At 49.3% G+C, this 11,278-nt stretch overlaps 1 protein-coding gene across 1 annotated transcript; it reads left to right on the top strand.

Annotated features, from left to right (window-relative positions):
• Positions 1-1,664: 1,664 nt before the first annotated feature.
• On the top strand, positions 1,665-11,278 carry Adgrf3 (adhesion G protein-coupled receptor F3). The gene is made up of 13 exons (XM_020162879.2): positions 1,665-1,748; positions 3,270-3,330; positions 3,687-3,827; positions 4,277-4,453; positions 5,364-5,606; positions 6,492-6,701; positions 7,156-7,299; positions 7,491-7,687; positions 8,040-8,219; positions 9,053-10,438; positions 10,908-10,949; positions 11,037-11,099; positions 11,249-11,278. The coding sequence occupies exons 1-13, from the start codon at positions 1,665-1,667 to the stop codon at positions 11,276-11,278; spliced, it is 2,958 nt and encodes a 985-aa protein (XP_020018468.2).

Here is an 11,278-nt window from a genome sequence, read left to right as displayed (position 1 = left end):
CACTTCTGCCCTTGATACTTTATACTTTGTGTGTGTATCTAAATCAACTTTTTTTTTTTTAAGAAAAGAAATAGCTGGGTGCTCAGGAGGCAGAGATCAGGAGGATTGTGGTTCAAAGCCAGTCCAGGTAAATATTTGGTGAGACCCTATCTTGAAAAAAATCCTTCACAAAAAATGCTGGTGGAGTGCTTCAAGGTTTAGACCCTGAGTTCAAGCTTCAGTATCAAAAAAAAAAGAAAAGAAAAGAAAAGAAAGAAAATAAATATACATCAAACAGCACAAAGATCCATCTGGGTCCTTCCTTAATCCCTTTCCCCAGAAGAAATACTATCGTGAAGTTTCTCTTGTTTCTTCCAGAAAGAGTCTAGCTATGTATAAGCACAAGCATCGGAAGCATAAAATACAAAGTATACAGTTTAGTGGGGGCTGGTGGCTCATGCCTGTAATCCTAGCTACTTGGGAGGCTGAGATTGGGAAGATCGTGATTTGAGGCCAGCCTGGGTACATAGTTCACAAGACCCTATCTCTAAAACAACCAGAGTAAAATGGACTCAAGGTGTAGCTCAAGTGGTAGAGTGACTGCTCTGAAGCTCAAAGTCTTGAGTTCAAACCCAGGTCCCACCAAAAAAAAAAGTATACAGTTTAAATTGCCTTACATTTGTTGGAGACCATTCCAAAATGGGGCTACTTCACTTCCCCCCACTTTCCTAGATTTGAAATCTCAAAATTTATATAAGCGCTCCCTTTTTAACTGGTATTGTGGTTTGTTTAACTCATTTGCTATCACAAACAGTTCTGCCTTGGGCATCCTTCTATGCATATTTTGTATCCATGACAACTACATTTCAACTAAATATCACCAGTATTTTGTCATTTGATAATTGATGGGTGAAAAATAGTATCGTCTTGTTTTGATTTTCACTTATGTGTGAAGTCAGAGGGCTTTAAAAAAATGTATCAGACGAATTCTTTTCCAGCAAACTCTGCTCTCGTCTTTGCTGATTTTCTCTTATTGACGTGTAAAGTATAAAAAATATTTTCTGTTAAGAAAATTATTCTTTTTGTGACAAATTTATGTCCTTTTTGTCTTCTCCATTTTGTCTGTTGTTTAAAAAGCTTTCCTTCAAAACTGGTTTGTGAAATTACTTGATAGTTTCTTATAGTAGTTTTGATTCTTTTGCACATTTAAGAGTCTAGTCTCTCCAGGAATTATTATAGTGTAGCCATCAGCTCTAATCTTTTCTAACTTTGGCTCTTTGATCAGTTATCCAGCTTCCTGGGTCATTGAAGCCCTGGAGAGTTTCCAGAATCTGGAACCTCTCCCAGATCTGGGGGAAATGACTGACTGAACCTGGCTTTTTGACACATTGCTGGTTGTCACCTAGGATCCTTATGTCCTTACCTGCTCCTTGGATCCTTGGTCTAGACCTTGGGAGAACCTGGGCACATACTCTCACAGGGGCTATTGGGCTCCAGGTGGCACCAATGACCTGGATGGCCATTTGACTCAGAGTCACGGGCTGTGACACTTCCTTTGTAAATTTGGCCCTGGCTCCCTTCCACTCTTCCCTCCCATCCATCTGTGCACTGGCCGCCAGCTCTTTAGAAGGAAATTTGCATCATGCAGAAGCTAGAGGGCTCTTAGGGACTTGCTCCGTTGAGCCATGGTTTGTCCGGCTGTCCCCCAGCTGCTCGTGGTTATGATTTTTCCCCTGCTGGGGTCACTGGTTGCCCCCACATCCCAGCCTGTAAGTACAACTAGGGGAGGGTCCTGGGAAGGTCTGCAGAGGCATGACAGGGGGCTCAGGTTGTAAGAGACCACAAGGTATGGGATGAAAGGACAGGTGGAGGGAGAGGACTGAAGCAAGGGGCTGGCTCATAGGACAACCAAACATTGGTCTTACTGTCCAGGGTGTGGGGACAGCTTTCGGTCCCTTTTTTTTTTTTTTTGGTGGGACTGAACTCAGGGCTTCATGCTTACATGAATTACATGTATTGCTTGAGCCAAATCTCCAGTCCATTTTGCTCTGGTTATTTTAGAGATAGGGTCTTGCAAACTATTTGCCTGGGCTGGACTTGAACTGTGATCCTCCTGATCTCAGCCTCCCAAGTCAGCTTTCAGTTCATTATCTGAGCCTCTGTGAGCTCCAATGATAGGATGAAGGCTCTGGTAGTCATACTGGGAATTTTAAAAAGAAAAAGGAAAAAAAAACTTCCAGATTTGGAAGACAGTGGCCTAGAGGATGGAAGAGAATCTGAGGAAAGGTGGCACAGCCTAGGTTAGTAGTTTTTAATGTTTTCTCCCAGTAAGATTTCTACGTCATCAGTATCTATATAGCTGTCTCTGAATCTATGTCTAGCTCTACATCTAAATCCATATGTGTATCTGTCTTTATCTAAATCTATAGCTTTATCTATATCTAACTCTACCTACATCTTACCCTTCTCCACATCTATGTATCCACCTAACTTTACTTACTTATTTATATTTTTAATTATTTTTTGGTGGGGTTTGAACTCAGGGCTTCATGCAAGTACTCTCCCACTTGAGCCTCACCTCCTTAAGTTAGTTTTTTTTTAAGACAAAGTCTGATTTTTTGCCTGGAGTCAGCCTTGGATAGCCGTCCTCTTACCTATGCCTCCCCTATAGTTGGAATATTTATAGATTTACTTTTAAGATGGGGTTTCTCTGTGTTCCCCAGGCTAGTTTTGGACTCCTGAGTCCAACTGATCCTCTCACCTCAATGGCTCAAGTGCTGGGACTACAGGCATGTGCCACCTGGCTTAGCTTCATATGTGGGTTTTAGAGAGATACCCACATGTACATTTTGAGAGAAGGGGAGTTAATGAGGAAATCCTAAACTAAGAGAACATGCTGCCTCCTGCTCACCTTCCTGTGGCGGGAATAAGGTCCCCAAGCCCCTGGGCCCCAGCCTCCTTGTTGGAGCTCCAGATCTAGCCACTGCCATTAGACTAGAGGCCCAGGGACAGGTAACTTCAGGAAGGAACTAAGCGAAGCATGGTGACTCCTAGGGTATTCCTGGTTCCTGGGTCCAGGTGAGACTGCAGGCCTTACCAGAGTCCCTAGGGTTGTGTCCCAGGGGAACCCCTGTGGTCCCACCAAAAGCCTGCTTTCCCCTCCTGCTGTATGCACTTGATTCATGGCAAAAAGAAGAGACCAAGTGCTGCCACACTAGCCCGGTTGGCCCCTAAATGACTCTCAGAGGAACCTGGGGTCAGCCCAGGAACTTTCCTGTGCTCTGTTCCAGGAACAGGGTCAGGCTGGAGAGGACTCTGGACAGCAACTGGACCAAGGGTCTGGAGAATGGGGTGAGCGGATGGGCAGGGGAAGGAGGGAGGAGGAGATTGGGGCAGGGAAGGTGGGAAGGAATGACGAGGAAGGAGGCAGCAAAAGGGAAGAGAGAGGCACGGCCCTGGATGTATCACACAAGTCCCTAAACCAGTTCTTTGGCTGTGAGGCCTGGAACAACACACACATCGTTGAGAGCAGTGGGGATTGCTGGAAGGATGATAAGAAGCTGTGTACCTGAGAGAGCATGGTTAGAGCAGGAGTTGTCATCCTGTGTCCTGTTGCCTAGAAATGGACAGCTGTGTATGGGAGGCAAAGGGAACTGACTTGGGGCCTTGCTGATACTCCTCTCCAGTTGCCTCCTCTGCTCTTACAGAATCAGTCTCGGTCTCTGTCTATGTACGTCTGGAATTTTCAGGCAGGACCTTGCCACCAGCCCTCTCCGAGGTCCTGTCTCTCCCCCATGCTTCAGCATCCTCTTCCCACGGAACTCTCACTGGCCTCAGCTTCACTACAGGTAGCAGTTCCGTGGGAAGGGGGCTCAGAGGGAATGGAGCACATGCTTCAGGCCCTCCCACAGCCAACTTGCCTGAGTGGCTACAAGCCCCTTCCTATTTTCCTGAGGGTGGTACCTGGTCCTTTTTCTCTTACCTGGCTCTTTCCTCACCTCCCTACCAGACAGAATTCTCCCTTCCTGTTCATACCCCATCTTCTAACTTGGGCAGAGGGCCCAAGGGACAGACAGAATGGGTGATGACTCCCTCCCACACGTGATGCCCCTGCCCAACAGGACCTCTGCCACTCTGTGTCCTACTGCAGAGGCAGTTCTGATGGGTGACCATGGCCAAGGCCCCTGGGACTTGGAATTGGTGCCTATGCTCAGCCTGAAAGCCTTTCACTTTTGGCAGTTGTTGGTCCTGCCACCTGGCTTTCTCAGACTTCTTACTCTTTTTCTCATTGTCACAGGGTGCAATGACAATGGCACGGATTACATCCACTGTGTTTGTCTCTCCGGCTACCAGTGGAATGCCAGGCTCTGCTCCCAAAACCCTTCCTGCCACCCTGACCTCCAGTCTTGTGATTGTCTCATCTTCCAGCACCCTGTCCCTGGCTACTGCCAGTTACTGCCACCTGGTGAGGAGGGTTGGGAACTGGGAAACTAGTGTCCTCCAGTGCAGGAAACACATTCTGTGCATTTCTGCCAGCTGGTCCAAGCACAGCCATTGTAGCGGGTGACAGGCCCTGAGCTTGGGACCTGATTAGTGAGAACAAATAAGTGAGGCCCCAGAGGCATAGGGACAAGGAGAGGAAGTGCTAGAGTGGCCCCACTTTTTGGCCTGGGAAGCCAAGAAGCAGCTCTGAGTTCCTGGAGAGGGGAAGCCACAAGCAAAAAGGCTTCCCTCTTTGGTTCCCAATGATAGGGTCTTCCTGACTAGATTACAGCAGTCACACTCTGACACTCATCCAGCAACAAGAGCTAGGTGGGGGGAGTGTGGAGAATGGAGGGATGGACTTCAGAAGCTGGATAAGGAGTGACTGCTTAGTTGCAAAAGGGCTCCTCCTCGGGTGAGGATAGGTAAGACACCTAAAAAACTAGCTAGCTTTTGTTGCCCTTAATGCAGAGAAACTAAAGCAGATACCTTAAAGCAACTGAGGCCAATAGGAAAAGGAGACCAGGAACTAGAGAAAAGGTTAGATCAAAAAGAATTAACCTAGAAGGTAACACCCACGCACAGGAAATCAATGTGAGTCAATGCCCTGTATAGCTATCCTTATCTCAACCAGCAAAACCCCTTGTTCCTTCCTATTGTTGCTTATACTCTCTCTACAACAAAATTAGAGATAAGGGCAAAATAGTTTCTGCTGGGTATTGAGGGGGGGAGCGGGAGGGGGTGGAGTGGGTGGTAAGGGAGGGGGTGGGGGCAGGGGGGAGAAATAAACCAAGCCTTGTATGCACATATGAATAATAAAAGAAAAATGAAAAAAAAAAAATAAAAAAATAAAAAAAAAAAGGGCTCCTCCTCCAGCTCCCTATTTCCAGCCCCATCTCCAGCCCCCATCTTCTTCCTTCCTGCAGTCCCGGGGAACCTGAGCCTGAACTCCCCACTGCAGATGCCTGGCAACACGCTCAATCTCACTCTCCTCACAAGCCAGCAAGCCACTGAACTGAACTGGTTCTTGAAGCAACCAAGGAACTCCAGACCCATCCTCCTGCAGCCAGGGAGACAGGTGTCTCTGACCTCCAGCCAGAGCCAGGCTGCGCTCAGCATCATTCACATGTCCCACGACTGGGCAGGTCAGCCCCATCTCTCCTCCTGACCCCATCTGCCTTTGTTTTCCTCTTTTCTTCTTCTGCCCCCTTTTCTTCTGCTTCCCATAACTTCTCCCTCCCACTTCTCCTTCCTTCTTTCTCTTTCAATTCTTCCTTACCCTTTACATCTTTTCATTTATTTTTTTCTAGGGAAACAAAGGCTAGGAGATCCACTATAATGTGGAAAATTCTTTAAAACAGCTGCTTTATTTCCACCATGATCTAGGGACTTCTGGGAACTTTTCAATGCTTCATGGTCACGGCAGTTGCCCTAGTATAGGAAGATGTTAGGAGTAGACAGTGCCATATTCCAGGGGTGCAGCTATCTCACAGTAATTGAATGCAGAAGCATCCAGATTCCCTTCATCCAGACATTAACGAGATATGCAAAAGTGTCAAACAATGTAACTCTTCTAATTATGCTCTAGTTCAGAAAACAGTAGTTATTTTTCAGAAAAGCATCTCCATGAACAAAAGAAACATATAAGCTGGAGAATGCTGAAAATATGGTCTCAACTTCAGCTGAGAGCAGACCAGTGTTTGTCCAGATGCTAAATGTCAGGACAGGGCATAGGGAGAGCAAGGACTATAGGAAAGAGGCTCACCAGAGAATTCATGGCCACCAGCTAAGAAGGATGGGTCAGGAGCCTCTTTCATATGTCTTCTTCCTCCTACAAATCTTTCTTGGGGGCAAAGAAGGTCTTCCAAAAGGGCCATCCTAGGATTGTTCTGACTGGGGTTGTTAAATTCTGAGCGGTGAGCAGAGGTGACAGAGCAGGAGGGCCTAGGCTGAGGTTTGGGAAGCAGCAGAGATCCTAGGCTGCAGGCAGGCCAGGGGAGCCCTGAGGTGCAGCAGGTGTGTGTCTACAGGTGAGTACCTGAGCATCTTTGAGGCCCAGGGATTCAGGTGGAAGCTACACCAGTTGGTACAAGTGCCCTTGCAGGAGACAGAAGTGGCTCGATTTCCAGACCAGCTGTCCATCTCCTGCGCAAACTCCTCTGGCTTCCAGCTGAGCTGCTGCTTCCCCATGACAAACCTGGCCTACAGAGCTGCCTGGAGCCCCATGGAGGACAGCCAAGGTAGGAGAGGGTGAGAGGTGAGAGGACACGGCTGGTCTCCTCTAGGCAATCTTCAACTCACCAGAAGTGAGAGCCATGGCTCAGAGTAGGAGAAGGGGTCAAAGTTCAACATTGTTTCACCCCATCAGAACAATCTCAGTTTGGTTGATATCAGCACAACCACATGTATAGACAACTTTTTGCAAAATGTTTTCATCCACACAATCCCACTTAACTCTTGCAGTAAACTCTGAGGCTAGTTTTATGATAGTCCCCATTTTACAAATGAGAAAACTGGAAACTGAGTCCTGGAGCTAGCTAGAGACCCCCAGAGTGCCCTTCAGCAAAGCCCAAGTTCTGCCCTCAGTTATTTGATAACCACAGGACACTGGGCTCTCCCCCACTGCTTCATCTATGAGGTTCTGAACTGTTCCAGCCAATGACAGCTCCCTTTTCTCATCTCTCTCTCCCTCAGTCTCTTTATACAACATATCAGACTCTCAGTGCCTTGTGTTGGCCGCTCAGCACTGCCCAGGAGCTGACACCACATATACTTGTGTCCTGCAGAGCCAGGACCTGGCTCCTGTCAAAACTCCCATCACCATCACTATCATCCAGGGTATGTGGGGTTTGGGTCCAGCAGGCTGACCTCTGATCTTCTTGCCCTTGGAACATGGCCTCCTCCTTGACCTTGACCTTCCTCTTCCCTGGGCTACCAGGCTAGGCACCAAGGCCTATGTGGGTTTCTGTCCAAGGAAAGGCTCAGGCTGGATTGCAACTGCTGAGCCCTCTCTGGTCACCCTTCTTCAGATGGAGACACCACCTGCCCTGAGGATTTCTCAGTTAGTGCCTGGAATGTCACCAAGGCTGGCCACGTGGCCCAGGCCCCATGCCCCAGGAACAAGAAGGGCGTGATGAAGAGGCCCTGTGGTCCTAGTGGAGTCTGGGGGCCCGTCCAGAATGACTGCACAGACAGAGGGATCCTGACCTTGTCTACTGAGGCCAGGGTAAAGCTGCTACCCACGTGCCTCCCCTACAACCTGCCCCTCCCTCCATCAGGACCCAGTTTTAGGACACTTTCCCCAGGCCAGTCCACTGCTTAGCAGCTTCTCACCTGGAGCCCTAGCAGAGCCAGGAAGTAGGTGTGGGGCTTCTGCATATGGGTGGGATGCTGATCTCAAACCACAGTCCAATCAAGCTTCTGTCCCCTAACACTGGCCTCAGCTCCTTCCACCTGCCCACTTGCTCCAAACTCTGTTTCCGGCTCCCCTGGATGGGGCAAGGAGCTGGACAGGAAGAAGTGAACCATTCCTGGTGAGGATTCTCCTGTCATCCCCTTTCCCATCTTGTTTGTCTCAGCTGCTTCGAGCAGGCCAGGGCAGGCCTGATGAAGAGGTGCCGCGGATCTTGAAACAGCTGCCGAGGCAGGTGGAGGCGGCAAGCTCACCCTCTGACTTACGGGAACTGTTGAGCGCTGTGATGTTTCTAGCTGAAGTGGTGGTAGAGGCCAGAATGCAGCTGGACCACAATGCAATGAAGGTGAAAACTCTGAGCCACAGCAGTGGACCAAGTGGCCAGTAAGGGGTGGAGGTGCTTCACCTGTGGGCACTTCTGTCCATCTGATATCACATGGGCAGCCTGACAGCAGACCTTTCTAGAGTCCAGTGTCTGCTCCTGGTCCTTCTGTCCTCTTAGACACACATCTCCAAGGCCGTGGAGTTGGAAGAAGCCTAATGATGGGAACACACAGGAAGCTGGAAGGCAGGAAGACATGTGGAGAAAGATATGCATAGACACACAGACACGTGTAACACACATGATGCCCATACACAGACTCGAACACACTTGGCTTTGCTGGACCCTGAATCAGCTCTCAGCAGGGGGCATCAGTTGGTGACCCATACGCTGCAGCCAAAAGAATAACAAGGGACAAGGATATCACACACCCTTCACATCTAGGAATATACAGCACAGGTGGCTGCATAGACATGCATATGGCTCTCGATTTCAGAACATCATTGACCCCTGCCACTGGCCACCATTCCTAGCTTTGCAGAACTAGAAGGGTCAAGGTAGTGAAGAGGGGTCTTCTTAAGATCTGGATGACCCCAGAGGATGGAATTAGAAGAAGGGTCATCATAGTGTCTGAGTGTGGATCAGGAAATGCCATACATGAATATGCCCCAGGTGGTTGGCTGAGCAGTGCCCCATTCTTCCCACCAAGAAAGTCTGCTTCAGGAAGGCCTGTCTTCCCGTCCCAATTTCTTTCCAGTCCTGGGTCTTTCCCTGGACTAGGCCGGGCAGAGGAGGGGGTCTGTAGCTCAGTCTGTGGGCTCTGGCAGATCAGACTTAATTATTTGTTGGTGCCACAGGATCTCCTGACCACTACTGACAAGGTCCTAGATGTGAAGATCAGCTCCCTGTGGACCCTAGCCAAGGCCCAGAATCCCCCGATGGTCTCGGGTTTCCTGTGGGCTGTGGAGGCCCTGGTACGCAGACTGTGTCCATGGGATCACCCCTTCTCCTTCAGCTCGTCCAATGTGCTGCTGCACAGCCAGCTCTTCAGACCCACATTTCCTGGTGACTACCAAATATCCTTCTCCACTCCGCCTCTCCTGCAGGCACAGATTCCCAGGCACTCGCTGGCTTCACTGATGCATAACAAAACCAACATCAGTATAACTAGCTTGGTGCTTCAAAAACTGGCCCACCTTTTGCCCCCAAACTATGGACAAGGGCTGAGGGGCTCCCCGTATGCCGTTCCTGGCATGGTCCTCATCATGTCCATCACATCAGGTGGCCAGGCCCTCACCAATGCAGAGATCATCATGGACTTTGGGGACACAAATGGCACCCTGCACTGTGTCTTCTGGGACCACAATCTCTTCCAGGGTGAGGGAGGCTGGTCAGATGAAGGGTGCCAGGCACAAGCAACCAATACCACCCCCACCACTCAGTGCATCTGCCAGCATCTCACTGCCTTCTCCATCCTTATGTCCCGACATGTTATTCCAAAAGATCCTGTCCTGAAGCTGCTCAGTGGGTTGGGCCTGGGAGCTTCCATACTGGCGCTGCTCATGTGCCTGGCTGTGTACAGGCTGGTGTGGAGAGTGGTGGTACGGAACAGGGTTGCTTTCTTGCGCCACACTGCCCTGTTTAACATGGTGATCTGCCTGCTGATTGCAGATACCAGCTTCATGGGAGCCCTTTTCCTTCCTCTTCAGCACAGAAGCCCACTTTGCTTTGCCATTACCTTCCTGTGGCATTATTTCTACCTGGCCACCTTTTTCTGGATGTTGGCGCAGGCCCTGGTGTTGGCTCACCAGTTGCTTTTTGTCTTCCATCATCTGTCCAGGCATGTAGTTCTCTCCCTGATGGTGACCATTGGCTACTTGTGCCCACTGGGGCTTGTAGGTGTCTCCCTGGGGGTCTACCTGCCCCAAGGGCTATACCTGCGGGAAGATAAATGCTTCATTAATGGAAATGAAGCGGCGCTGTACACCTTTATGGGGCCAGTGTTGACCATCGTGTGTGTGAATGGGATCGTCCTAGCCATAGTCGTGCTGAAGCTGCTGAGACCTTCACTGTCAGAGGGGCCCCCAGCGGAGGAGAAGCGGCAAGCTTTTCTGGGCGTGCTCAAAGCTCTGCTCCTTCTCACACCCATCTTTGGCCTTACTTGGGGACTGGGTGTGGCCACTCTTATAGAGGAAGTCTCTATGGTCCCTCATTATGTCTTCACCATTCTCAACACCCTCCAGGTAGGTGGTAAGGGGGTGGCTGTGCTGGCTGACCTTTTAGACCATGAAAGTCACTGCCAATCACTTCTCAAGGAGGCAGAGTGGCAGAGCAGGACCATAGATTCAGGGATTTTAGATGGCTCAGGTGTAGATTCCAGTTTCTCCACCACCTAGCTGGATAACTTTGGACAAATTACATAACCTCTATAAGCTTTGGTTTTCTTATCAGTAAAATAGTAGCTGATTTTGTTCAAGAAGTTAGGAAAGGTCAGGACTCCAATCTTTTGATGTTCTTTTTTGTAACAATAAGAATAGCCCCTAAAATGGATTATGCACCTGAGTGGTGCTAATGTGCAGAAAATTGAGACAGGAAATTTCAGGATGTCCATTAGACTAAGGGTCTGAAGCTGGAGGAAGAAGAGAGGGAGGAGGTTGACTTGGATTGGTCCCCTTCTGGTTGACCTGCTTATTGCCATGTCCTTCTTCTCAGGGTGTCTTCATCTTCGTGTTTGGATGCCTTGCAGACAAGAAGGTGAGTCTGCCCAGCAACCTCCTCCCTGGCTGTCCATCTGAAGGCTGGGACATGGCTGACATAACTAGGGCCTTACCTCTCCTGCAGGTACAAGAGGCCTTGCGCAAACACTTCTGTCACACCCAATCTCCCAACTCCACCATCTCCCTGGTGAGTGCTGGCTGCAAAGCCTCAGCTTTCCCTGAAAGCACAGCTAGGAGCAGAGAGAAGATTACGGGTTTTTAGAACGAGCAGGTTTCAGGTCCAAGCTCTCCAACAGGGAGTCAGACCAGTCAGAGCAGTCCAAATTGGATGCTCAGGTTCCTGCTTACTACCTGGATGCCTGGTGA

Source organism: Castor canadensis, chromosome 12 (genome assembly GCF_047511655.1).
Source record: "Castor canadensis chromosome 12, mCasCan1.hap1v2, whole genome shotgun sequence".
NCBI lineage: Eukaryota > Metazoa > Chordata > Mammalia > Rodentia > Castoridae > Castor > Castor canadensis.
Note: the sequence above shows the minus strand (reverse complement) of the source record. Positions and strands in the feature narration are given on the sequence as shown.